Below are 26387 nucleotides of genomic sequence, written 5' to 3'. Positions count from 1 at the left end.
GATATGCGGATGTTTTCTTATATGTTCTTTTTCTACAGCATGTTATTACACCATGTTTTCTACCGAATATCACTCCACAATACTAATGGAGAATTAAGGACTCCCACAATAATGACCCATACTAGCTGTACCTATCCATTGTTGGCCATATATACGAAAAGTTGGGTTATTAGCAGACCTCATCAACGGACCCATGCCGCTGCAACTATCTCCTTCACGATCGGAATTTTGCAGCCGATTTTTTCAAGCACCATTGGCTGCAAGAGAGATGGACTCGGTGTCTTCGGTGTTATACATTAGACATTAGTAATTTCATTAGTTGTCAAGCGTTGGGTTGGGCCAATGGAGTCGGAACATAAATAGGAGGCAAGTTCCATGTTCCCCTAAAGAATTCGATGGTTTGGCAAGAGGCTTATCGTATACGAGCTACTGCTACACGAAAAACAATAGTACTACTCTTTCAGACTTTTACCCATAACTCGATTTTAGCAAAATTTATCATGTAACAGAAACTCGTCTTAGTCACAGGTGGTACAGGCTATGTTCCTTCGCACACAATTCACCAGTTATTGGAGCAAGGCTACAAGGTAAGGACGTCCATCAGGAGTTTGTCCAAGGAAAGAGAATTGCGTGCCTGCTTCGAGGGATTGGTGGGCAAGGAATTGGTCGACCTGACTCTTGAAGTATTTGCTGCCGACTTGGTGTCAGATACCAACTGGAAAGAGAACTTTAAGGGAGTGGAATACGTATTGCATTTGGCCTCTCCTTTCATTCTCGCCGAACCTGAAAACCCGGATGATTTAATCATCCCTGCCACAGAAGGAACTTTGAAAATCCTCAGATTGTCCTCCGATGAACCTCTGGTAAAACAAGTGGTGCTAACTTCTTCCTTCGTTACAATTGGATACGGACATGGTCCAGAAAGAACAGAGCCATTTACCGAACAAGATTGGAGTCGGCTTGATGGGCCAGGCGTGAACACTTACGTCAAATCCAAAACTCTTGCCGAAAGGGCAGCTTGGGACTTTGTTAAGGAGAACAAACCCCATTTCCATATCACTGTGATTGCCCCCTCTGTTGTTTTTGGGCCGCTATTACCCAATTCGACTGCATCGTCCACTTCTATTGGGCTTATTGACAAGATTATTTCCGGTGGTTCTAAGGATGGTGCTCCTGTTAACTCGTTTGTAATTGTCGATGTTCGTGATGTTGCCAAGATCCATATCGCTTCTATTGGAAATCAGAAGTCTTATGGAGAAAGATTCTTGCTTTGTGGTAGTAATACTTACAGCTTTCTTGATGTTGCAAATATATTGAGAAAGGCTGTTCAAGAAGAGCTCCAGAAAGACATCCCTGTCAAGGAATTAGAAGGTCCAAAGGTCTCAAAGAGAATGGACAATAGAATTGTCATTGCGGTGTTCAACTGGAAACCGATATGCTCGGACGAGGAGACATTTATTTCCACTGCACAAAGTATCTTAGCCAACCACAGCAGTTAAAGGTGAAGGGAAATGCTCAATTTTGTAAAGTCTCCGCCGGCATGCTAGCTAAAACAATTCAATAACTTTTATTTTTGGTATTAATTAGATTAGATTAGTAGAAAATAAATAATATGACGAAAGCTATCACCAAATCCACAAGGAAATTCATCAAAATTGACCAACTAGCAAAGAAAAGTAACTTTGGTGAAAAGACCGTCCAAATAAATAAGTGAAATCTCAAGTTAATGCATGATCCGACTAAATTAGTGGCTGAAATAGAGTAAAACAACAACGAAGCCATAGTCTTAACCAACAAGATAGACTTCCGCAAAAACTGGAAGTTGACCAAGTCCTTTATTTGTAAGGAAGTATCAAGAATAATTCTGGATGGTTCAAGGATAATTTGAAATGACGAAAGTGACCAATAAATTGGAGCCGCAAAATTTGAGACAAAGGTAAGTAACCCAACTAGGAACACATCATAGGACTTGACTCCATTGTAAGCATTTGACAAATCGACCGTTGCCAACAGATTGGTGTTTCCAAAACTGAAAAATGACAAATTCTGAACACAGATTGTAAATATAGTAGTAGCAATAATGAGCTGGTCGATATTAATTCCATGGCTTTGTGTGGAAATGACTAACTTCGTGAATGAAAACTTAATTAGGAACAACACAAGGAAAATTGGAATGTTTTCATACTTCGTTTGCTGCAATAAGAATAAAGAAGCAATGTTTACAACATCGGTAATCAACCCAGAGCGAACTTTACGAATCTTACCAAGTACGGCTCGTGATACCAACAAACCCAAAATAGCATAGTTGCTTAAACGTGCCATTTGGATATTAATATCTTGAACCTTGAACTTGAAGGCAGCGTCATTGATTGAGTATTTCAAATCAACGCCATAGCTTCGTAATATCCACACAAATAGCCAATTAATCCATTGGGGTATTTTGTGACCGTCATTGAAGTATTGGCATAATTTGAACAGAAGGGAAATAGAACTAGAAATGAAAATACTCATGAAAGCAAATAAATTGCCCGCCTGTTGGAAGTCTGCGGATCCACCATTTTTCCTGTCGTTAAATAAGCTAAAGCTGTCCACAATACCTCCTTGTATATATGTGATTATAGCAGTGCCTATATAAGTGACAACAATCAAAAGCCACAAAATACTCGGATACTGGTTTAATAAGTAGGAAGCAATGGTGTACTTGGAAGAGTACTTTTGACCGCTGTTGTTCCAAGCACGGAGTGTCCTTAATCCAACGGATAATAGAATCCAGTACAATGTTGCTTCTCTGTTTACTTGAAAATAGGTCACACCTAAGAAGATGCAACTTAAGATTGTAAACAACCACCAAATCTGATGCTCCTCTTCAATCAATGAAGATCCATGGAAATGGATCGAGTAAGCGATGGTAAATAATTCGAAGAAGATGGGTAATCCCAAATATACTGTAGAATTGGTAAAGAAGTAGTAATTGTACACTATCAAAACGGCTAGCGTAGAAAATACCACTAATCCGAAGCCTAGATAGATATCTTCATAATTATAATTGGTTGCAGCCGTAGCTAGCAATTCTTGAACCGACAACAAGAACTTATAATGTTCCTCAATTGTGCTGTCCACAGCCTTGTCCTCTAACTTGTTCCACTGCTGCCAAATACTCGAATGTTCAGTTTCCGAGTGCTTTGCTTTGAACAAATTCATTAGCTGCTTGCAGTTTTCTTTTACAATCTTCTTTTTCTGGTCATCTTTCTTCCAAAGTTCCAAAAACTCTGGAATTATCACTCCTAAACTGTTCTTAGGAATAGGAAAGTTTAGCAAACCGGCCAAGGTGGGAACCAAGTCAATCTGGTTAACAAAGGAGTAGTATGAATAGTCATTCTTGTCATCCAATGGGGCTGCAGGTGATCCTTTATGCAGAAACTTTGGTGAAATGAACAGTAATGCTGCGTTGGTCTCACCTGCTGACGATGCTCCGTGGTTACCTATTTCATTCATACCATGGTCACCCATGAGTACAATGATTACATTTTCGCCCGTTTTCTCGGAATCTTGAGCATACAGATATAACCTTTTAAGTATAGTATCCATCTCCTGCTGTTTTGACTTCATGAATACGGAATCTGGTCCTCCCTTATGGCCTATGTGGTCCAAACCCAAGTAGTGCAATATAAGACCGTCCCATTCTGATTTTGCAGGATCTAATTGAACATCCAAGTGTCTGGTGACGTTGTTATCGACCTCCGTGAAATCGCTGACAAAGAAGGAATTTGTACCCTCTGTTTCGCCAAACTGATCAGGAAACAACTTCAACCATGTATCATCTCCGAAGAAGTTGATCTTCTTACCCAACTTCGAATATTGGTGAATCCAGGAATCTTGGTTGAACAAACCCTGCGAATTATCATTATCATCGGCAATATTAAGAATGGCGTCCAAGAAGTTTGGTGTTCCTCCCGTGGTGATACCTTTTAAACGAGGTAAAGTCACTGTTGGAGGGTTTGAGAAAGCTGTGAAAGGAATCGCATTTCCGTCATTGATCAAGCCATGAAGAAACGTCATATGTGACCTTTCTTTGGAGTAGCAGAAGTCCGAGCGCATGGCGTCGACTACCATGACAATGAATTTGTCGAATTGAGGAGCTCCTCTCCAATTGGCAGCAAATGGCGACGATTCGTCGGAGAATTCATTGAATCCCGGGAGAACTACTTTGGAGGGAAAGAACCCTTTTAGGAAGAACAAGAGACCCACTATGTGCGTCACAATGAGAACGAGTTGAAACAGCCATCTCGAAGTGAGGGACAACGAACTCATGTGCCGTTCAATAAACCTACAACTACAGTAATAACTTACCAATTACTTACCAATAACCTTACCAATTGTAATTGTAATAAAGAACAATCATCATTAAATCATAATTCAGTCCACGGTTTCTCCAGATTTCCAGCTTAATTTTTCAGTACTGCAGGGGGAGCGGCATATGGCCGGAGTTTTATTTGCAGCCTCCAAGTCGGTGCAGGTAGAGGAAAGGCTGTGGTGAAGGATGTGATTGTTGGTTCTGATGGATTCAGGGAAGTGTTAACTGCTAGTGATAGCTAAGATATAGGTAATGGGGTAATTGTGTGAACGGAATTGTTTTTGAAAAGGAAAGCGGAATTTAAAGAAGATATGGTGTTAAGTGGTTCGTAACCATATCGTGTATGCAAGGACCCAGTTGACGGATCATATGTAGCATGTCGAAACGAATTCCTTACGGTAAATCAAGATGTGGAACCAAGATTCAGGATTTGATGAAGATGCCATTCCAGCTATTGTGGGAAAAGTTTTAACGTTTTACGATCTTTTGGAGGACGCCTGAAATAACAAGAAGAAAAGAACACGCTATTATCAATGAAAGTTTGTTAATTGGACAAAAAATCACCAAAAAAGTGAAAATTATGAAGGGAACTGTTTAGATTAAAGAAATGCAATAAAAGCCCAAACCCATGGTGATAGTCCCAAAGAAAGATTAACTACTAATTCTTCATAAGTTAACCTCAGATGTCTATTTATAAAGACTACATTAGAAGACAATACTTAAGTGCACTTGCCTCTCCCAATGATATGACTATAACAATCTCCATTGTCACTTTCAGATCTCATCTAACTCAATATACGCCATTCCTCCCGCCTTCTTCTCAACTCTCATGCTATTTGCAACAAAGTAGATGGCTTAGCCTCGTTTAAACTAATCTTTAGCAAGGTACTAGAATGCTAAAATATTCATCCGACAATGGGGATTGGTTCCCGCATTTCGTCCCAAATAGGATACTGTTTCCTTATCAGTGCATATCGATATGGCAAATTCCGCTCTCACCACAATATATATATAATACCGATTACCAATTATATTTTGACTTACATCAGCTGTGAAAAACTCAAAAATTACACACAAGCCGAAGAAGGTAAAAAGAGCCGCAAAATGTCTTTCAAGAATTTAAAAATTAAACCTGGTAGATTGCTTACTACCATACACGAAACTGCCAAGGCCTTTGGTGCCAAAGGTGTATGGGGTCCTGAAAGTACCCAAACTGGTGTTTGTCGTCTTACGTTGAGTGACTTGGATAAAGGTGTAAGAGACTGGTTCATAGACGAAACTAAGAGTTTAGGCTGCGAAATCAAAGTTGATGAGATAGGAAACATCTTTGCCATTTACCCTGGTAAAAACAATAATGCTGCACCAACAGCAATTGGGTCTCATTTGGATACCCAGCCCACAGGAGGAAGATACGATGGTATATACGGAGTATTATCGGGATTGGAAGTATTGAGAACACTCAAGGAAAACGAGTTTGTACCCAATTATCCGATTGCCCTAATCAATTGGACTAACGAGGAGGGTGCAAGATTTCCCATGTCCATTATGGCTTCAAGTGTGTGGGCAGAGAATATCCCATTGGAAACAGCATACAAACTTGAGTCGGTGACAGATGCCGAACCAGTCACTGTGGAACACGAATTGAAAAGAATTGGATATTTGGGACCAAATAAGGCTAGTTATAAAACGAACCCCATTAAAGCTCATTTTGAGATTCATATTGAACAGGGTCCTGTTCTTGAAGATGAAAAGAAGTTGATTGGAATTGTAACGGGTGTACAATCCTACGCTTGGTACAAAGTAAGAGTATTTGGTAAAGCTCAGCACACTGGTACTACCCCTTTGGCTGCTCGTTCAGATGCATTATTAGCAACTTCACAGATGATCGTGAAGGGCAATGAACTTGCAAAGAAACATGGGTGTTTGTTCAGTGTTGGAGTTCTCAATGTAAAGCCCGCTGTTGTCAACGTCATCCCAGAACATGTAGAGTTTATCATTGATGTTCGCCATATTCAAGACAAGGGATTATCTGCTATATTGGGCGAGATCAAGAAGGAATTCCCAAAGATTGCAAGTGAGTCTGGAAGAGCATTATCATTGGAGTTTGACCACATATATACGTCTGACGCTGTTAAATTCCATGACGATTGTATCGCATGTGTACGAGAGTCTGCCAGTGAGATTGTAGGTGCCGACTTGGCAAGAGAGATTATCAGTGGAGCTGGTCACGACTCATGTTCTACCAGTACAAGGGTCCCAACTTCCATGATCTTTATTCCATCCAAAGATGGTGTCAGTCATAATCCAGCTGAGTACAGTAAACCCGAAGATGTCCATACTGGATTTGAGGTCTTGATGAGTGCTGTACTCAAGTATGACAGTCTAAGAAAGGATTAATATATTAGTAGCATAATACAAGAATATCATTACAACTGACAAGACTAACGACTATACAGTTTTACAGAAGGTTGAGATTTGAACAAAATAGAGAATACTTCATCATTTTAAGGTCCTGGAGCTGCAAATTCTTCAGTAGAGCTCCGAACTCTAGATATTTACTCTAGGTGTTTTACTACTTGTTTCAGACAAGCAAGATGAACATTCCTACTTCAATTCTTACTTGCTTTCCTGGCATATTTGTTACCGAATTAGGCAATTTCTTGGGTCAAAGGCGCATCTGCACGACGATACCAAGGCATTAGCTAAAGACACACAATAACAAGGGCTAGAAGAGAAGCAAAAGCAATGCTTCGTGTTAGTAGAAAGAGGCAGGCCGGCGGTTAACTTCAAACTACCTTTATTGGATATATTCATGGGGTAATATTGGTTCTCGGCTTCAAACCAAATGCAAGGAGTGCAAAATTTATTACAGTACCTGGAAGACGAGTGTGGGGCAGGCACAAGTAAGACAAGTTTCAGAGATACATTATCGAGCTATGTAGAACTTTGGCGTATTATATGGAAGTATGCGAGTGACTCTGGTCATTAGTGAATTATTCACGAATTGTATAGAGAAAAGATTAACTAGCAGTAATATACCGATTAGAAAACGTCAAAATCATACATTTCTTTGAGCCCCACTGAATCACCGAGTTCGCTTATCAAAGCTTGAGGTCCATGACTTTGCTATTACTGAGAGATGGCCACGCTTATGTTGAGATCAACCCCCCCCCCCCCCCCCCCCCCCCCCCCTGTGTAGTCATTTACCGCTAAGCTATCTTTGATAATGGAAGTCACTCATAAAAATTTGGGACTTTCTTTGATACGAGATCACCTATACCCGGCTGAACTCTCATCTCCAGTTGATTCTACCTGCCGTTTGGCTGTGGGAGTCAAAATTAGCGGCCGGTATACATCCAAGGCGATTATTAATTACCTCGTTGGTAACCAGGGATGCGCCCAATATAATTTCCGTAGTCACAGAGATTTGCCCCATTGGGATGGATTCGCGCATCTCGCGCAAAAGCGTGAGAAAATACCCAAATAACAGGAAAAAATGCCGTTTAAGCTACAACAGTCGTCTGCCAAGTTCCCTAGTCTAGGTTGGAACCAGACGTGCTAGCGGTAACACGGTTGCTGGGCTTGATAACACAAGAGAATTTTCGTGGGGCCTATCTTGGAGATAACTGATAACCTTGTTTGCTCACCGAGATAGCGGAGATTTCAGCAATTCTAACCTTTTGTCATGCTTTACTTTTCTGGATGGCATTCTCATCACAAAAAATATTTTTGAAACTAATTTACGAACATGTTAATAACTAAATCTTAGAAGTCCCCACTTACAGCGGGAACTGGTGTTTGCAATTAGCCTAATGAGAAAACGAGAGGGGGAGGGCACATTCTCGACGCGGATTGTCCTCATTTGGAAGAGTTCGATGCCAGTTCCAAGGTGTAGTTTATGGTCTCTGGTCTAGTTCTTGCTGGTCAAGGGTTTGCTTTTACTTTTGCTTTTACTATCTCATTGCTAGTACTTTTATGGTCCGCCCTCTAATTTATTTCTAAATTATTAGTGCTGCTGCTGCTGCTGCAAGATAAACTCAACAGGCACCTCCAGACATTCACTGCAATAAATAACAGTCCGCCGTTAATAATTTTTTTGGCAAAAGAAACACTGCAAAAATAGCCTCTGCTCTGCCCGGTCCCCATTCATTCCCAATTTTACCTGCGTTCCGGCTTTCGTATCAATTCCATAATAAACCACCTTCATTTCTTCCTTATCTCTAGCGCCTGTCTAAGATGGTCGATGGAAAAAATAATTTCATGCACCTTTTTGTGACATCTTCCCGAATCTCTGCTACCCCAAATGTGATTTTGCTATGAAAGATATCGGAGGAGGGAAATATACAAGATGTATATATATATGGTAGGATCCAGGTGTTGTTGAGGCGAGCTGCGAACTTAAAAGTGGTAGAAATTCAACAATCTTGTGTATTTTTTTGTAGGTTTCGTTCTGCGTTTGCAACCTTTCCCCGAGCCTAAGTGTTCCACTCAACAAAACCCACAGACGGACTGCTCTCTCCAGCACACCTCTGTCTTGTGTTAATAATAGTTCAGTTTCGAAAATTACCGCCGTCAGCCTAATTCAAGCTTCACGCTTGTTGAAAATCCCAACTTTCGGCAACTGCATCCGTTCGTACTCTGTTCCTTAGTTCAGCATGCTCGACGCTTTAAAATCCAAATCCAAATCCAACTCTGCCGTGGTAAGCCCGAGGGAGTCCAAGGGCCTTAGCCCAGTGACGTCCCAGGTCCATGTGGACGCCATGCAACTCACATCCATGTTATCTAATAAGGATATCACAATCAATGTGTCCCACGAAGTAGACCAAGATGAAGCCGTTATCTTGGCCATGGGTTACAAGCAAGAATTCAAGAGAGAATTCAATGGTTGGAGTGTTTTCGCTGTTTCCTTCTCTGTGCTTGGTTTGCTTCCTTCTATCGCAGCTTGTTTCGACTACCAGCAATTGGTTATTGGTATGTCACCCATTCCATGGCTTCTTGCTGTATTTTTCGTCACCTCTGTGGCCTTTAGTTTGGCTGAAGTTGCTTCAGCATTCCCAGTCGCTTCTGGTACTCCATACGCCGTCTCACAATTGGCTCCTAAGAAATGGGCTCCATTCTTAACCTGGATCACATGTTGGTCCAACTGGTTGTGTCAAATCACAGCCTCTCCATCTGTCAACTATTCCGGTGCTTGTATGATGCTCGCCTTAAGAAGTTACAGAGACCCAAGTTATACTCCAACAAATGGTCACATTTATGGTTTGACTACCGGTATCCAAGTGGTTCATGCTATCATTTCTTCTCTCCCTACCCGCTGGTTAGCAACCTTCAACTCCACAGGGACCACATGTAACATTGTTTTCTTGGTAGTTGTTTTTGTAATGATCCTTGCTGGTAACGATCGTGACTCCCGTTATAATGGTGACGTTCCAAAGTTCAACAAGAATGCAGTTGCATGGTCTTTATATAACCAGACTGAGTGGCCACAAGGTATCGCTATGTTGATGTCCTTCTTGGGTGTTATTTGGAGTATGAGTGGTTACGACTCTCCTTTCCATCTTGCAGAGGAGTGTTCCAACGCAGCTGTCGCAGCCCCAAGAGCCATTGTTTTGACTAGTTCTGTTGGTGGTTTGATTGGTTTCCTTTTCATGATTGCCATTGCTTACACTGTGGTGGACATTGATGCCATTGCTGAGGATCCTACTGGCTTAGGTCAGCCATTTGTTACCTACCTCACCCAGATCTTGAGTGACAACATGGTTGTCGCAGCCACTGCTTTAACTATCATTTCATCTTTCTTCATGGGATGTTCATGTATGTTGGCAGCTTCAAGAGTTACTTTCGCATACTCTCGTGACGGAATGTTCCCTGGTTCAAGATGGTGGAAGCAAGTCTTGCCATTGACTCAAACTCCTGTCAATGCAGTATGGATTAACTTGTTTATCGGTCAATTGTCCCTTTTGCTTATGTTTGCTGGTGACACCGCAATTGGAGCCATTTTCTCTGTCGGTGGTATTGCAGGTTTCGTGTCTTTCACCATGCCTACTCTCTTAAAGATTACTGTTGCAAGAAACCACTTTAAGCCAGGACCTTGGAATTTGGGTCGTTGGTCCACTCCTGTTGGAGCCGTCAGTGTTGCATTCGTGACCACCATGATTCCTATCTTGTGCTTCCCATACGTGAGAGGCAAGGATTTGACTCCAGACGAAATGAACTGGACTGTTGTTGTATTCTTTGGCACTCTTCTTTTAGTAACAATTTGGTTCTTCGTGGATGCCCACAAGTGGTACATTGGTCCTAAGAGTAATCTCGAGCACGACCAACTTGTATATGGTGATTCCGGCGAATATGTCATCCACGGTAAGGAAAAGGATGAGACGTCTCAAGAGTACGATGAAAAGTCATAAATACGACTTCTATTGCATTTATTTATTAATTTGTGAGTAATTTTAATTCTATTTTGGTGTTCATTAATACATGTTTAATACAGAATTTTGGGTGTAAAATTATTAGAAGTAATGGCTGCGAAATTGCACCAATTAACAGCTGGACCATTTTGGTTCTTTCTGATGCAAAATTTACATTACATTAGAAATTATATTTGCAGATAATGTGATAACTAGAAGAGAAGAAGCTATAAATCCCAATTAGGAACTTGGTGTAAAGCCGTTCCTTTTATTACCAGAGAAGAGTGTTTGACGACAATTCAAGGGCAATTGTGCTATTTAAAACCATGCAATAGATGAATTAGCTACAAACTACTAACTCAATTCCAATCTCCGACCCTGGTAACGAATAGAATCCTAACATATACATGAAACGAACGGACTTTAGTTTTAACACCGGAAACCAAACTTGCATTCCGCCCTTTGTTTAATCACGGAGTTACCTTGATGATACTCGGCGATAATCCTCTATCGAAGCTTCTGGAAATAAATTAAATCCTCCAAGGACTTGCCAGGCTGCACACTATTCCAAAATATATTGTTATCAATACAGAATATTGTGGGGTATATTCGTATTCCGACAATACAGAATCATGTGGAATCAATTTTCCCTCCGGCAAACCTGGATATTTGTCTTCCGAGAAAAGTTTAGACGTAGAAAAGCCTATGTCCATGTAAGTCCGGATTCAGAATGTAGTCTGGTAGTTGTCATTTGAATCCTTGATTGGTAGCGACGATGAGAACTGTAGTTTGGACCGCTTTTTGCACCCTAATTCCATAAAATTACGGAGATACATTCAGTATAAATACGAAACAATTATCTGATGAGAATCGAATTGTCACTTAAAGGCTATGCATTCAAAATTCAATACATTTAAAATTTTAGATATGACAGCAAACGAAATTGTTCTTGTAACCGGAGGAAGTGGCCATGTAGCCATTTTCTCCATCTATAGGCTTTTGCAGAAGGGGTACTCTGTTAGGACCACGATCAGAAATAAAAGCCGAGCTGACCAAATAAAGAAGCATATTTTAGCTTTACGTACTTACCAGCATGTTAGTGATGCAAACGACGTGGATTTAGTTGAAGTAACAGAAAAAGTGATCAATGACAAGGTTTCCTTTTACGAGACTGATTTGGAAAAAAGTAGCGGGTGGGAAGAAGCAGTTTCTGGTGTTGATTACATCCAGCATATCGCATCTCCTACAACAACTGCAGATGACAACACGGTAAATGTTTCACGGGATGGCACCTTAAGGTTACTTAAGTTAGCAAACAAATATAAGGTGAAGAGATTGGTGCTTATGTCCAGCGCTGCTGCAATCTCATACACCGGTGCAAAACCTGATCCCAAGGGTAAGGTACCCAAAATCACAGAGAGCGATTGGTCCATTCCTCAAGAAACTCCCAATGCGTATGCCAAATCCAAGCTAATTCAAGAGCGTGCAGCATGGGACTGGATTAACAGCAAGGAGAATACTTCTGGTTTGGAAATGACTTCCTTGAATCCAACAGCGATAATGGGTCCGAATATACCAGGACAGAAATGTGTTGCAGCAGAGCACATAGTATCAGGTTTTGTGGACGGAAGGATGAAGTTTGGAGTTCCAAGGATTTTTATGGGTACCACTGACGTTAGAGACATTGCTTATATAAACGAAAGGGCCATCCACGTACCGGAGGCAAGGAACGAGCGTTTCATTCTCCAATGTGATAATAGTCCCACTCTCAAATGGTTTGACTATTCCCAAATGCTCAAGAAGCATTACTCGTCCCCTCAGAGTAATGGCAAAGTTATTGTCGGAAACCTACCTGCCCGAGAACTTCCTTCAGGGTTGATTAGATTCCTAGCACACTTTATATCCACTGTTAAGCTAGCTGTTCCATATTTGGATACACAGAGAGAAACTCAAAACGACAAAGCCAAGAGAGTCTTCAAGTGGCAGCCACTTGCTACTAAGGAAGCATTACTTGCTACGGTTGAAACATTATAACTTCAAATGCCTTTCCCTAATTGAAATTGTAACAAATGATTAAGTAGTCTACGTAGGGGAAGCCATGATATCGAAAACTTGTTAATGTCAAATACTTCGTATGTTCTTACCCAAGCCAACCACTGGGCATCCAATATTTGGATACATCTAACAATAAATTACGTCATACTTCAAGATATGCAGAAGGGTTATTACTTGTTTGCACCAAATGTAATTCGCTCGAGTTACTCTGATGAAGGACAACCTAGCTCAGTTCCTTTCACGAGATTAGTTGGATACTACAATACTGTAGGACTGAAACGTGGTATACAATTCTTGGAAGTTATGGAGATTATACAATCATTCCAAAGAGTGTCGCAAAGTACGGATGATAAAATAGCTCCAATGTGTGTATGGTGTCTTATTTTCCGTTCTACAATGAAGAAATGAGCTGTATTTACTCTTAAGTACGCTAATATTGTAAAATTGATAGACAACCTTTTGAAAGTGATGGAGCATCTTCCGCACTCTCTCCTTTCTCTTTACAGCAGGAACTAATGACAACCTAATGGAAGAAGAAACGAAATTGGTATATTTGACACATACTACAGATTGCCATTAAGGTTGCATGCGGACATGACCCATAGATACAACAACGTACCTGGAGTAATGCGTAATAATTGAAATACTACTTGAATATCATTTTAGGTTTGATGCAGAAAGGGAGGATGTCCAACTACAATATGTCATGCCCATGCTAGTAAGCAGTAGTGTAGACATTTTAATTTCTAAAGAAAGACATCAACATTCGGAAATTGTTTTATGCGTCTCAACTATATTTTGGTGTTTATTAATACATATTTAATTCGAAATTGGGTAAATAGCTAGTAGCACATGGCTGCAAAATTATACCATGTTGCTTTCACATTCCATAACAGTGACTCCCAGAGCACTTAACACAACAACGGAAGAATATTTTTCAAGGGAATGTGTCAAGGAGATCTTTAAACAAAACTATAAACCCCAATTGGGAAGAACAGGTGATAAAGACTCACTGCTTAATGACAGTAAAACAATGTGGCCAACAAAGGATTAGTCGAAGATAGTGTTTTAGTGTCTGAGAACTCTTGAGAGAAATGACCTGCTTTTTACAGGCAAAGATATACCGGTGATCACTCCACCTTTCTGCCTTCCTTATTCGCCACAACCATACCAAGTTTGGTGAATTTCATTAAAGGACATAAGAAATTTCCATCGGAACAGTCTTAGCATCCGATAACAAGATTTATTCCGCACCCTTTCGTACAACCGGAGATATCTGAATAAACTCGGGGATTGGCTTTTTTCGTCTATTCGACGTCCCCTAACACATTTCCATTGTAGGAGCTTTCACGCTTCGTTTATCCGTTGAAACTTATTATGATCAAAAACAAATGATTATACTCCAAGACGGCTATTTGTCTCAAAGTGAGGACTAGGTGAACGGAGAAAATGTCAAAGTCCTTAGAAATCCGGTTTCGTTTCAGCTTGATTAAGTCCTCGCCCAAATCATATTTGGTAGCGAGGCAAGCCTATTTCCAAGCTTTTTGCACACTAATTATGGCGGACGCTCAAGTAGTATAAATAAGAGTCGATATTTCGTGCTATACTTGACGGTATATTCCATGAAAACCATTAAAAGCTATATCAAGAATGGCAGTTGCCGAGAAAGTTCTTTTAACCGGTTGAACTGGCCATGTTGCCATTTTCTCCATCTATAGACTTTTACAGAAGGGATACTCTGTACGGACTACCATTAGAAATAAAAACCGTGCCAAGGAAGTAAAGAAGCACATTCTAGGACTACATTCCTACGAGCATATTAAAGATAAGGATGGTGTTGGATTGGTAACAATAACGGATGATGTTGTCAACAAAAGGACTTCTTTCTTCCAGGCTGACTTAGAAATTGATATCTTGAATCCATCCCATAAGAAGATCAACAAATGGATGCAAATTTAAACTAGACTATATGCACACCACACATATGTGAAAAATCCAAATCTTTTCGGTTTGAAAAATCCTTATGGAGAAGACCATCATAATTCAACGTCAACGGTAAGAGAGCCACTGTTGATTTTCTAGATAATGTCTTACATTAGTAATAACCGTAATCCGGGAGGATATGAACCCAATGGACAGCACATTCACAAGAATATAACAACAAAAAACGGTGAAGACCGTTTGCCATGTACTTTCTACAACAAGATTGGATCATGTCGTCATGGAGAAAAGTGTTCCAGAAAGCATATACGGCCAACGTCCTCGAATACCATACTATTACCCAATCTCTATCAGAATCCAAAGCTTAATAAGAACAAAGATGAGGAGTTGAATGCAAAGCAGCTCCAGCAGTACTTTGACCAATTCTATAAGGACATCTTTGTCAAATTTGCCACTTTAGGAGCTGTCACTGACATAGTAGTTTGCGAAAACGAGAACAATCATTTGAATGGAAACGTTTATGTAAAATTTGAAAACAAGAAGTCCGCGTTGTACGCTACCCACATTTTGAACCAGGAGTGGTTTGACGCCAGGCCAGTGCATTGCGAGTTATCACCAGTTAATAGTTTTGAAGAAGCCAATTGTAGAGCGTACGAAGTATCCGAATGCACCAGAGGCGATCACTGCAATTTCATGCATGTACACAAGCCGACACAGCAGTTGGTGGATAGTTTGATGTCATCTCAGCGGAAGTCGATTTTACTTCATAAGCTCGCGGAGTTGAAAGAGGAGGAAAGCAGGAAAGCAGAGACCGAGAAGAGCGAGGATAAGAATGAAAACAGCAACCAGTCGCTGGGTGGTTCTGGTGTCACCACAAGTATGGTCGAGCAGCTCTTTGCATAAGGGCCACTTAAGGATATGATTAATAAAAACAGGTAACCCTGTAATGATTCTAACAGAGTGATAAATGAAGTATATTGTGAAGCAATAAAGGCGATTGCGACCATTCAATGAAGTAATACAGTAGTGTGCTCTAGCCCTGAGATTTTCAATGATCGTACTACAGTCTATGGTATCCATGGTTCGAAATCACCATGGAATACCATTCAACACAAGATCCTGAAAACGTTGCACCAGTCAAAATCTGGCAGGGAATCAAGGTTGTGAAATCTAGCCTTGTCTTGTCACACTAACTTTCTGCCTTTCGTGAGGGTGCCTCTCACTAATAAATAATGCCTGGGTTAATCCTTTCGCTCTATTCGGTAGTGAACGGGTTGGCTGTTCCGCAGGATGGTCCATCAAAAGGTCTTGTCGCTAGAGACAATAAGTATTTGAAATTAGATTTCCAGGTTGCTAGAGGTGAGAACTCGTCGACTATCAATGACAAGAGTATGAAAACCTGAATGGGTTGAAACCGCCTTAGACTACAGACCAAGTCACTCCTAGTACTCACTCGATTTGCTTGTGGGAGCTGATGGACAGCGTGTTACTCTTCAAATAGATATTGGGTCACTCTGGCTGTGGATAATTGGGGCTGGTGCAGTTTGTCACGGATCTGATACTACATTCTGTCATGACTTTGGTGTCTATAACAAATCAACATCTAGTTCTTCCAAAGACCTTGGAATTCCTGGGAAACAGGTGTACGGTTATGCGAGTATCCCAAACTCCTATACTGGTAGTTGGATGGCTGACGACATATACTTTTTGGATGGAACAGTTCTTAATCAGTTCCATTTCTTAGATGCTAATTATTCTACACATTCAATGGGGATGTTGGCTCTTGGCCCTGAAAGAAACTCTAATAGAACTTTCCTATTATAACATGGAGTGATTAATACTGCAGCTTTTTCCTTATATCTAAACGAAGCCACTGCTGCTTCTGGATCTATCATTTTTGGGGGAGTTGATAAATCTAAGTATGAGGGGTCCTTGGTTACATTACCAATGAAACATCGTGGTTCATTTAGTATCAAGTGGAATTCAATTACAATCGACGGGAAGGAATTGACTGCCAATGTTAATCAAACCTTGGACACAGGTTCTGCTCTCACCTATGTTCCTGACGATATCTACAATGCCATTGCAAGTGCAGTAGGAGCTACTTCTGTTAATAAAGCTCCTTGCCGCCAGCCATCAGACAAATACGTCTCATTCAACTTCGATGGAGTTACAATTAAAGTTCCATACACGGATTTAGTTGAACTTCGTTACACCAATGGTGTGTTGAATGAGTACTGTGGACTTACTGTTAGAAGCACGAAGGATAATAAGTATTATATTTTGGGTGACAACTTCTTGAGAAGTGCTTACGCAGTGTATAACTTGGATGACTCGACTGTAAGCCTTGCTCAAGTCAACTACACAAAAGATCTGGAAATCGTGGCTATGTAATCTACATTTAACATCATCTCATTTACGCGTAGATTATCTACGAGTAATATACTACTTAGCTTATTTTTTATGTTTTATCAATACGCTATCATCAAAGTTCGGTGGAGATAGTCGTCGGCTTAGGAATCCGTGGCTCTCTAATCACCATGAAATTACTCAAAAGGCTCTGAATTTGTAGAATCTAACTAGTGGCTAATGAAAAATGGTGGTGAAAATCAAACATGCTTGACATGACTTTATATTTCAAACTAAGGCAGGTACGAATTCGTGATCCGCAAAATCTAAAGTTGATATTTCTGACTTACCCGCAATTTCCGAGGTCTATTTAGCAATACCAATGAAGTTCAAAATGACTGCCTCATGTAGAAAAGGTTACTGTTTGTAAAACTCAAGTTGCAAAGTAGCGCCAAGGGGTTGCTGAAGGAACAATTCCTTTATTGAAGTCGCACACTACCCGACAAGTAATTTTTAAGACAGTATGCATTTTGAGAGACAGCGGAAAGGGATTTCTGATATCTAAACTATTATTTTTGACTTGAGAAGGTATTTCCATGTAATATCCGAATGGGGCTATATAGAGTAAGAATAATAGCTCCAATAAACTTTTTTTGATTCCTGAAGCCCCTTCAACTTATTGGAGTCTTGAAGAAAAAGAATATTCGATAACGTTGAGAATATTTTACTATTATATTATTGAATATAGAGGCCATTATTGTAGGAAAAGTATCGAAAGAAAAGAAACCGTGGAATGTGAAAGGCAAACACTGAAAACCTCGACGTGGTAACTCTATCTCACATTTTCATCAAGATATTCAAATAGTTTGATTACAAAAATACGTGAAATCGAACTTGAAATCTATATGCTCCCTGTCATAAATTTAATTTTTTCAAATGGGATACTCTCAGCTTTTATTATAAGCTACTAGCATAAAATGCTATTCTAGCGGTAAACCATTGATATATGATGTTACATTCCCTTTATAGCCTTTGTGACAGTAAATCGAATAACCAACACGAAATGGACTGAGCACAATATTTACTTTCTATTGTGCTTATGCATAAGTTCTCGTACCTTTAAGCAGCAAAACGTGGGGACATATGAAAATGATGTAACATCACTGGCATCACATCATGACATCTTCTGCTGCACCGTTTATCATGTTAGAAATAAAACTAGACGACATGGCAATTCGAGATTTTTGTTTTCTTTTTTTTTTTTTTTTTTTGAATAACAGCGTTTTCTATACCAGTTTACGGATAAGATTTTACCAACTGAGTCCTAGGCACGAGAATGGACCCTCAATTAGACTTTCATTTTCCCTAGAATTACTGAGTTAGAAGTCTAGATAGAGAAAATTACCGCTAATGCTGCATTGAGAATGTCTATTCAAGCATAACATGTCAATTTCATTATACATATTAGTGCTCCAATAACCTATGATGAATCACCGGAGTTGAATGTTCATGTCTTTTTATCTCAACAATAAATATAACTAAGAATGTTTGGGTATGTTTCTTTGTAACGCCAGGCGATTCTTGCACTTGCTTTTTCCTTAGTTGTGAACGGAGCTATTGTTCCACACGACATCCGTAGATTTAACTTCTAAGGACAATAAAAATTTGAAATTAGACTTCCAAGTAGTTAGAAATACTAAAGAAACTAATTCAAGCGAATTCCTGGAAATGCATATTGAGAAGAGAAGGAATGGTGTAGCGGACGCTACTCTAAAGAATGAACAGCTACTCTTTTACTCCATTGACATGCAAGTGGGATCTGATAAACAGCCCTTAACTTAGACACTGGTTCTTGGGACCTGTGGGTTATCGGAGTAGGTGCTAGTTGTTTCGGGAAAAGCGACCCCGACTTATGTCATCATAGTGGTCTCTATAACATATCCACATCTACTAGTTCTAAAGATCTTGGAATTAAATCCGGTGTGGGGTACCAGTATGGGACGCTCACCTACGGTATTTACGCGATTGACGACTTTTCATTTGTTAATGGTCCTACTCTAAGACAGTTCGAGTTTATTATTTCTTACAATTGTTCTGTCACAAATGCAATATTGGCTGTTTCACCCTATCCCTACCCAGCACAGTTTTATGAAAATAGAAATGAAGATGACCAGTTGCTGCATAGATCTGGTGTCACCACAAATATGGTTTGGCATCTTTGAATAAGGATAATTTTAGAATATGATTAGTACATGTTATGGTAATGAGTCTAATAGAACGTCAAATGTAGTATATTTTCAAGCAATTAAGCCTATTGCGACTATGCAATCAAGTATTACAGAAGCTTTCTCTACTCCTGAGATTTTCACTGATCGTAATATTATCTACGGTATTCAAGGTTCGATCACCCTGGAATAACATTCAATACAAAAATCCTGAAATGTCGCTCCAGTCAAGACCTGCCAGGGAAATAAGGTGTGAAATCTAGCCTTATTCTGTCACTAGTTACTCTTTCTTGTCTCCTGTATCTTACCCCCTCATGTACCTATCTCACTATCCAAAATGGGTGATATTGCGATTAACTTCTGTTTGTCTCTTCTTTCTAAACTAGTCTGCTTTTTTCTCTACCCGTGGCTCTCCTTTCTTTCCTTAATTCAACGGAATTGCAGTCATTGTTACGTACTAATATGTGATTCAAGCTCGGTATGATTGGTGGGTTTCTTTCAAAAATGACCTCTGTGCTATCAACATATACCTCCATTACAGCATTGATTCATCTTCGTTATCACCCTCATCATCAACTCTCTACCTCACCCTCATCCTGGCCACTTACCTCCTCTCATCTACGTCTACAATAAAATATCACCTTGACATTAATTTGACAATTAATGTAATATGACGTAACAGGATTGTACTTATCTGCATTGTTTCTTATTATGACTGACGACGAATTGAAGTACCAATATCTTTTGTGTTAAGTTATCGAATTGGAAAGAAAAATGACACCTATTTTTACCAAAGGAATAGAGACAAGGAATGCTACTGTACCAGGAGTAATTTGAGCGATATCAGAGACTTCCTTTACATTTAGTAGTAGTGCAGAAAATAGGAGGGGGTGATGCCAACAGTTGTCGATTCGCAAAGCAAAGCCATGGTTAAACATTTAAGCATAAACAGGATAGCAAGCAAGAGAGGGATAGAGTTCCCTCATTTGTGTATATATATAAAGGCTCCAAAACTACGAGTTTTCTGAAATTGAAAGATGTCTTCAACAATTGTATCAGTAATGGTCGGAATTTTTTCAATAACCCCTGGGGTAATCCTTTGTCTCGCACTCAGTTCGTTAGTGAACGGGTTGGCCGTTCCACAGGATGGTTCATCAAAAAGTCTTGTCGCTAGAGACAATAAGTATTTGAAATTAGATTTCCAGGTTACCAGAGGTGAGAACTCGTCGACTATCAATGACAAGAGTAAGAGACAGTCTGGATGGGTTGAAACCGCCTTAGACAACAGACCAAGTCACTCCTTGTACTCACTCGATTTGCTTGTGGGAGCTGATGGACAGCGTGTTACTCTTCAAGTAGATACGGGGTCACTCCGGCTGTGGATAATTGGGGCTGATGCAGTTTGTCACGGACATGATACTACATTCTGTCATGACTTTGGTGTCTATAACAAATCAACATCTAGTTCTTCTAAAGACCTTAAGATTTTCGGAAATCAAGTGTATGGTTATGCGAGTTTTCCAAAATCCTATACTGGTAGTTGGACGACTGACGACATACACTTGTTAGATGGAACAGTTATTAATCAGTTCCATTTCTTAGATGCTAATTATTCTACACGTTCAATGGGGATGTTGGCTCTTGGCCCTGAAAGAAAGTCTGATAGAAGTTTCCTATTATCTTTAAAGAAACAAGGAGTGATTAACACTGCAGCTTTTTCCTTATATCTAAACGAAGCCACTGCTGCTTCTGGGTCTATCATTTTTGGGGGAGTTGATAAAGCTAAGTATGAGGGGTCCTTGGTTACATTACCAATGAAACATCGTGGTTCATTTAGTATCAAGTGGAATTCAATTACAATCGACGGGAAGGAATTGACTGCCAATCTTAATCAAACCTTGGACACAGGTTCTTCTCTCACCTATGTTCCTGACGAAATCTACAATGCCATTGCAAGTGCAGTAGGAGCTACTTCTGTTAATAAAGCTCCTTGCCGCCAGCCATCAGACAAATACGTCTCATTCAACTTCGATGGAGTTGCAATTAAAGTTCCATACACGGATTTAGTTGAACTTCGTTACACCAATGGTGTGTTGAATGAGTACTGTAGATTATCTGTTGGAAGCACTAGCGTTAAGTATAATAAGTATTCTATTTTGGGTGACAACTTCTTGAGAAGTGCATACGTAGTGTACAACTTGGATGACTCGACTGTGAGCCTTGCTCAAGTCAAGTACACAAAAGATCTGGAAATTGTGGCTATCTAATCTACATTTAACAGTTTTGTTAGTTAAGAGTTTTTTTATCTTTTTGTTTTTTTGGCAATTATCCTGAGTATATATTTTATTTTATTTTAATACAAACTTAATTTCCTCAATTGTTCGGTAAACGATCTTGGTAATATAGCTGCGTGAGATTTTCAGTCTATGCAAATAACTTGAACATCCTTCCTTAAGGATAAATTGCTGAACTTGTTGCCTATCAGTGGTATTCACGCGTAAACGTGAATGATACTATTTTATAGTATCGTATGTATCCTTTCAAAATGACATAGAGAGATGCAAATGAAAGTGACAATATCAATCATATTCGCTATTTTAAACTTGTGAAATTATAGACCATGCTTGAATTTTCTTGTTACCATAATATGCCAAACTTCGAGTTTAAGGAAAATTTTTCACCGCAAATACCAAGTGTACTGATCCGTACTTTCTTTAATATGACACATTCAATCTGTTGGCATTTTCTTCACATAGAAGTATTATTGCCGTCCACTATGGGGATTTTGCATATTTTTAGAGAGAATAGACTTCCCCACTGTGTTAGATCTCCGATTTTAGTCCACATTGGATTACTTTGTTAATTTTGAAAGTAGGCATTTAAGAATATTTACTTATGCAAGACATTAAATAGCTTAACTCCCTTGGTTATTGGTCCTCGCATCATAAATCAGCTCGGGGAGCTGTATAAATGAAATTTGTCGCAAGTTTATAGATGCTTTTTGGGTCAATCATTTCAAATTTAGTGGCAGTGAAGAGAGGAGCTTCGTCATAGCGATAGTTCTGGAATTACAGAAAAATAGCTTGATATCGTCATTTGCATATTGCGCTTTCTAAAACAAAGAGGCTCGGTGGTTGTTTTACTAATTACAATATTTATTACCGTAAATGTTGAGACAGAAGTCGGTATTGAAGTAATCTCCACAGATGTCGATTTTGCTTCATAAGCTTACAGGTTTGAAGGAGGAGGAAATCAGGAAAGTAGAAGTTAAGATAGGGAGAATAAGGATGGATCTGGAGCTATTACAAATATAGTCGAGCAGCTCCTGCTTAAGATGGTTGGATGTATGTAAATAAGTAATGGTAATGAACACGTCTTTTTGAAGCAAACAGAAATGAAACCCTCCGGATTTGGATGCAATAGATAAGGCTTCGTGGGAGATTGTCGGGATCCTCGTCTACAACATCCAAGGCTTTCTAATCACGATGAAAGGATTAAAAGGCTCTTCAATGTAGTAGGCGAACAACACTGCTAATGAAAACAAAATGGTTGCGAAAATCAAGAAATTTTTGACAAAGTCTAATTTTTATCAACTAATGATAGGCACTCACCAGGATGATGAGTTCAGCAGGCCATCCTAATATCAAGCAGAAGGGATCTTTCTGGCACATCAACAATATATCACCAACCTTCCTAGTGTAGTCACCCTCCTTGTTAGCACATCTTAGTATCCAAAGTTATGAGGATGCAAAAGATAAAATGCTAATGCTCCAATAGGACACAGTAAATGGCCATGACGGAATTACCAGTGGCTATACAAAGTAGTGCAAATATCATAAGACGCAACGGGTGCTCTAGTGTACATTAAGCATTGCACTATCCAGAGAAAGCCGTAGTTCGGCAACTCGTCCCATATGAAAAAGTGAGATATTCTAGACGGTTGGAAGTATTGAGATAGTTCTCTAAGCTGGAAAAGAAGTAGACCCAGTGATCAAAATTAAAAGACAGAAGTTGGATATACCGACAGCTAATAAAAGTTCATATAACTTGAGGATTTTACAAATATAGATTAAGTGATTATTTCATTTTGATTGAACGTCACTGCGGGAGATGTTCTCCTTGATCAGATGATTTGATAGACATACATGAGATTATAACTGATATTATTGATATGTCAACAAATATTTCTGTTTTACAACTATAGTTATTGAGGAGAGCTATTCTTTGGCCAATCTTTCTGGTTGCTAAAATCATCATTCACATTACCTCAGTCTCCATTCGTTCCTCGGTTAGGTCATTTTTCCAGACTGAATCACTTCTCTACTCCACTTTGAATGCACAATCTACACTTCACATCCCAATATACTTCTTGCTTGGTTCCACCAAATGGAGCCCGTTCCTATGACGGTGATATAACAATTCTGACCTGACATTGTGCTTACATAGTCATATTAATATTTTGCTTATTACATAATTCATAGGGGACTGGACCATTTCTTTGACATTGATAGTGTTATTTGCTATTGATTTTCATGCTAATAACAATATTGATAATATTGACTGTAGTGTAGCTACTAGGAAAGGGCCCTTTCTCTGAGTTATTCTTTGGGTGCTATTTGTTAAAGTATTATCGTTGGGGGTCTTTCCTTCATTCTCTCTACTCTTTGTTAGTTGTTGTTTGTTGTCGTTACCACTGTCACAGTCACAGTTACAGGTTCATTTCATTCATCTCATTCATCTCATTCATTGTTTAAATATTTCAATCGTCTCGTTCATTTCAGTCTCACTGGGTTGTTTGTTTGTATTTGTCTATTTGTCTCTTTATTCTATTTGTCTCTTTATTTAATTTGTCTCTTTATTCTATTTCTTCTATTAATTCTATTTGTTTGCTTCTCATTGTCATTTCTCACTGAGTCTTTGTCATTATTGTATCTTTATCTCTTTGTTGTTTCTTTCTTGTACACTGTCTCACTGTTACTGTCTCACTGTCTCACTGTTACTGTCTCACTGTTACTTTCTCACTGTTACTATCTCACTGTCGCTACCTGTTCCATTACTTCACTGTGCCTCATTACCTCATTACCTCATTTGCCTCACTCCGTTCCTCGGTGATACTGCGTTTGTCTTCCTTTCACTCGTCGATACTCACTTGGCGCCTGTTAGTCTCTCATCTTTCGTGATCCCGCTTGCTTCTCTCTTCCCGTCGACGTGCCTCCGTCGACTGCCCGTACTTTTCTTCATCCAATGAACTTGCCGTCGTCGTCCTACTGTTCTCGGGTGTGGTACAAGTTCGGAATAAATACCAGCGGGCTTCTTTCCAAAAAGAACTCAGTGCTATCAACACCGTCGTCAATACCTTCATTCCAGCGTCTTTCAGCTTCTTTATCACCATCGAGACACTCGTCAACCTCTGCATCGCCGTCTTCCTGGTCTCTAAGCCCGTCTCATCATCTCCTCCTACAAGAGAACTTCCCCATTGACATTGCTCCGTCAATCTTACTTCTACAAAGACTACACCGCCAGAAGACCCGTTCGACATCGTCAGCACGTCTCTTCTCGACGTCTTCTTCTTTACACAACAAAGAAAACCCATTAGACTCACCACCTGAGGCTAAAGGCAACAATAGCAATAATAGCAACAAACCCAACGACGGTAAACAAACCATCATCGAATCCCCACCGAAAATGGCTTCATTAACTCCATCTCATCCCCATACTCATACTCATACCGAGGAACACCATTCACTCTTCTCCCATTCCCATTCACACGGTGGCCACCATCAACCAAATGAACTCCTTTCGACAAGCACCGCTTCTATCATGTCCAACCCTGCTGTCAGAATCACTTGGATCGGACTAATCGTCAACGTAGCAATGGCAGCATCAAAAGGTGTTGGAGGTGTCTACTTCCACTCGCAAGCTCTTGTCGCCGATGCTATCCATTCGGTATCAGACATGTTCGCCGACTTCTTGACGTTGGCTACTGTTAATGTCGCTTCGAAGGTGGGAACTCCAGTCAGATTTCCATTGGGATACGGTAAGATCGAGACGGTTGGATCATTAATGGTCAGTTTCGTCCTCCTCTTTGCTGGTATCTCTGTAGGATGGTCTTCGCTCTTGCAAGTGTTCGAGTTCTTCTTACCAACGTACTTGTTTGAGTATGTAAACATGATCCACATCGGACATTCCCATTCACACACGAACCTTTCTATCGGCGACTCTGGAAGTCTGCATTCACATAGCCACGGCAGCTTGGCCGTTCACGACGGCAACCACGGTGAACCAATCTCTTCTACTATTTCGACAAGAGAAATACCAAATATCAACGCTGCTTGGTTAGCTGGTGCTTCCATTATTGTCAAGGAATTATTGTACCGTAAGACCATGAAAGTTGCAACTGAAACAAACTCGAAAGTGCTTGTCGCCAACGCTTGGCACCACAGAGTTGACTCATTAACAGCATTAGTAGCCTTAATTACCGTAGCCGGTGGTGTTCTCTTCAACATTGCTTGGTTGGACTCCATTGGAGGAATCTGTGTGTCCATTTTGATTATCAAGGCAGGATGGGGGACATTCAAGTCGGCCTGGTTTGAACTTGTAGATAGAGGTGAAAAACCCGGTTCCGAGGACTACGACAAGATCGAAGGTATCATTAACGAAGAGATCGAGGCAAACAAGTTATTCGACTCCCTCAAGTTGACCCAATTGTCTGTGATGACTTCTGGTGCAAATACCAATATCTATGCTACCTTGACGACTCAAACCAATTTCGATTTGAAAACTTTGAACCGCATAGAGACATCTTTATCAGATTTGATTAGAAAGGACGATAAATTCGTTAGAAACATTTATCTTCTGTTTAAAAATGCTTCAGAGGCCGAGACCAACAAAGAACTCCAAGAGAAGCATGAACATGCTGATACCAAGGAACATGAACATGAACACACCCACCAGGATACTACTACAAGCTCCGAGCACGGTCATAGTCATTAGATTAAACGAATTTGCATTCTGCTGTACATAGACATAGATATGTTTGTAACCGTATGTAAATAG

General features: G+C 39.9%; 10 protein-coding genes across 10 annotated transcripts; 9 read left to right on the top strand and 1 right to left on the bottom strand. All coding sequences in view use genetic code 12, as the record gives it.

The window, feature by feature from the left end:
• Positions 1–395: 395 nt before the first annotated feature.
• Positions 396–1499, top strand: RJT20DRAFT_146979 (SDR family oxidoreductase; the record flags this gene model as incomplete). Its single annotated transcript, XM_064918894.1, has 2 exons — positions 396–417; positions 523–1499. 2 exons carry the CDS (start codon positions 396–398, stop codon positions 1497–1499), a joined length of 999 nt encoding a protein of 332 aa, XP_064772131.1.
• A 94-nt stretch (positions 1500–1593) lies between these two features.
• GPI7 (mannose-ethanolamine phosphotransferase) lies at positions 1594–4311 on the bottom strand (the record flags this gene model as incomplete). The annotated part of the gene is made up of 1 exon (XM_064915631.1): positions 1594–4311. One exon carries the CDS (start codon positions 4309–4311, stop codon positions 1594–1596), a length of 2718 nt encoding a protein of 905 aa, XP_064772130.1.
• A 608-nt stretch (positions 4312–4919) lies between these two features.
• Positions 4920–6933, top strand: RJT20DRAFT_131536 (uncharacterized protein). Its single transcript, XM_064918024.1, has one exon. The coding sequence runs from the start codon at positions 5270–5272 to the stop codon at positions 6749–6751; it is 1482 nt and encodes a 493-aa protein (XP_064772129.1). The 5' UTR covers positions 4920–5269; the 3' UTR covers positions 6752–6933.
• A 1822-nt stretch (positions 6934–8755) lies between these two features.
• Positions 8756–10820, top strand: GPT1 (Gpt1p). Its single transcript, XM_064921122.1, has one exon. The coding sequence runs from the start codon at positions 9010–9012 to the stop codon at positions 10759–10761; it is 1752 nt and encodes a 583-aa protein (XP_064772128.1). The 5' UTR covers positions 8756–9009; the 3' UTR covers positions 10762–10820.
• An 837-nt stretch (positions 10821–11657) lies between these two features.
• Positions 11658–12965, top strand: RJT20DRAFT_65326 (uncharacterized protein). Its single transcript, XM_064921121.1, has one exon. It carries the CDS (start codon positions 11689–11691, stop codon positions 12793–12795), a length of 1107 nt encoding a protein of 368 aa, XP_064772127.1. The 5' UTR covers positions 11658–11688; the 3' UTR covers positions 12796–12965.
• A 1687-nt stretch (positions 12966–14652) lies between these two features.
• On the top strand, positions 14653–15995 carry RJT20DRAFT_65320 (uncharacterized protein). The gene has a single exon (XM_064921120.1). It carries the CDS (start codon positions 14902–14904, stop codon positions 15658–15660), a length of 759 nt encoding a protein of 252 aa, XP_064772126.1. The 5' UTR covers positions 14653–14901; the 3' UTR covers positions 15661–15995.
• RJT20DRAFT_137512 (secreted aspartic proteinase 1) lies at positions 15990–17151 on the top strand (the record flags this gene model as incomplete). The annotated part of the gene is made up of 3 exons (XM_064918572.1): positions 15990–16116; positions 16259–16435; positions 16604–17151. 3 exons carry the CDS (start codon positions 15990–15992, stop codon positions 17149–17151), a joined length of 852 nt encoding a protein of 283 aa, XP_064772125.1.
• Positions 17152–18834: 1683 nt separating this feature from the next.
• On the top strand, positions 18835–19328 carry RJT20DRAFT_137511 (uncharacterized protein; the record flags this gene model as incomplete). The annotated part of the gene is made up of 2 exons (XM_064918571.1): positions 18835–18859; positions 18937–19328. The coding sequence occupies 2 exons, from the start codon at positions 18835–18837 to the stop codon at positions 19326–19328; spliced, it is 417 nt and encodes a 138-aa protein (XP_064772124.1).
• Positions 19329–20368: 1040 nt separating this feature from the next.
• On the top strand, positions 20369–21598 carry RJT20DRAFT_4018 (pepsin-like aspartic protease; the record flags this gene model as incomplete). The annotated part of the gene is made up of 1 exon (XM_064920010.1): positions 20369–21598. One exon carries the CDS (start codon positions 20369–20371, stop codon positions 21596–21598), a length of 1230 nt encoding a protein of 409 aa, XP_064772123.1.
• A 3418-nt stretch (positions 21599–25016) lies between these two features.
• Positions 25017–26324, top strand: RJT20DRAFT_146975 (uncharacterized protein; the record flags this gene model as incomplete). Its single annotated transcript, XM_064918893.1, has 1 exon — positions 25017–26324. The coding sequence occupies one exon, from the start codon at positions 25017–25019 to the stop codon at positions 26322–26324; it is 1308 nt and encodes a 435-aa protein (XP_064772122.1).
• Positions 26325–26387: the final 63 nt, after the last annotated feature.

Source organism: Scheffersomyces xylosifermentans (assembly GCF_036884685.1).
Source record: "Scheffersomyces xylosifermentans strain CBS 12540 chromosome Unknown RJT20scaffold_8, whole genome shotgun sequence".
In the NCBI taxonomy this organism is placed as follows: Eukaryota; Fungi; Ascomycota; class Pichiomycetes; order Serinales; family Debaryomycetaceae; genus Scheffersomyces; species Scheffersomyces xylosifermentans.
This window is presented reverse-complemented; position numbering and strand designations above follow the sequence as displayed.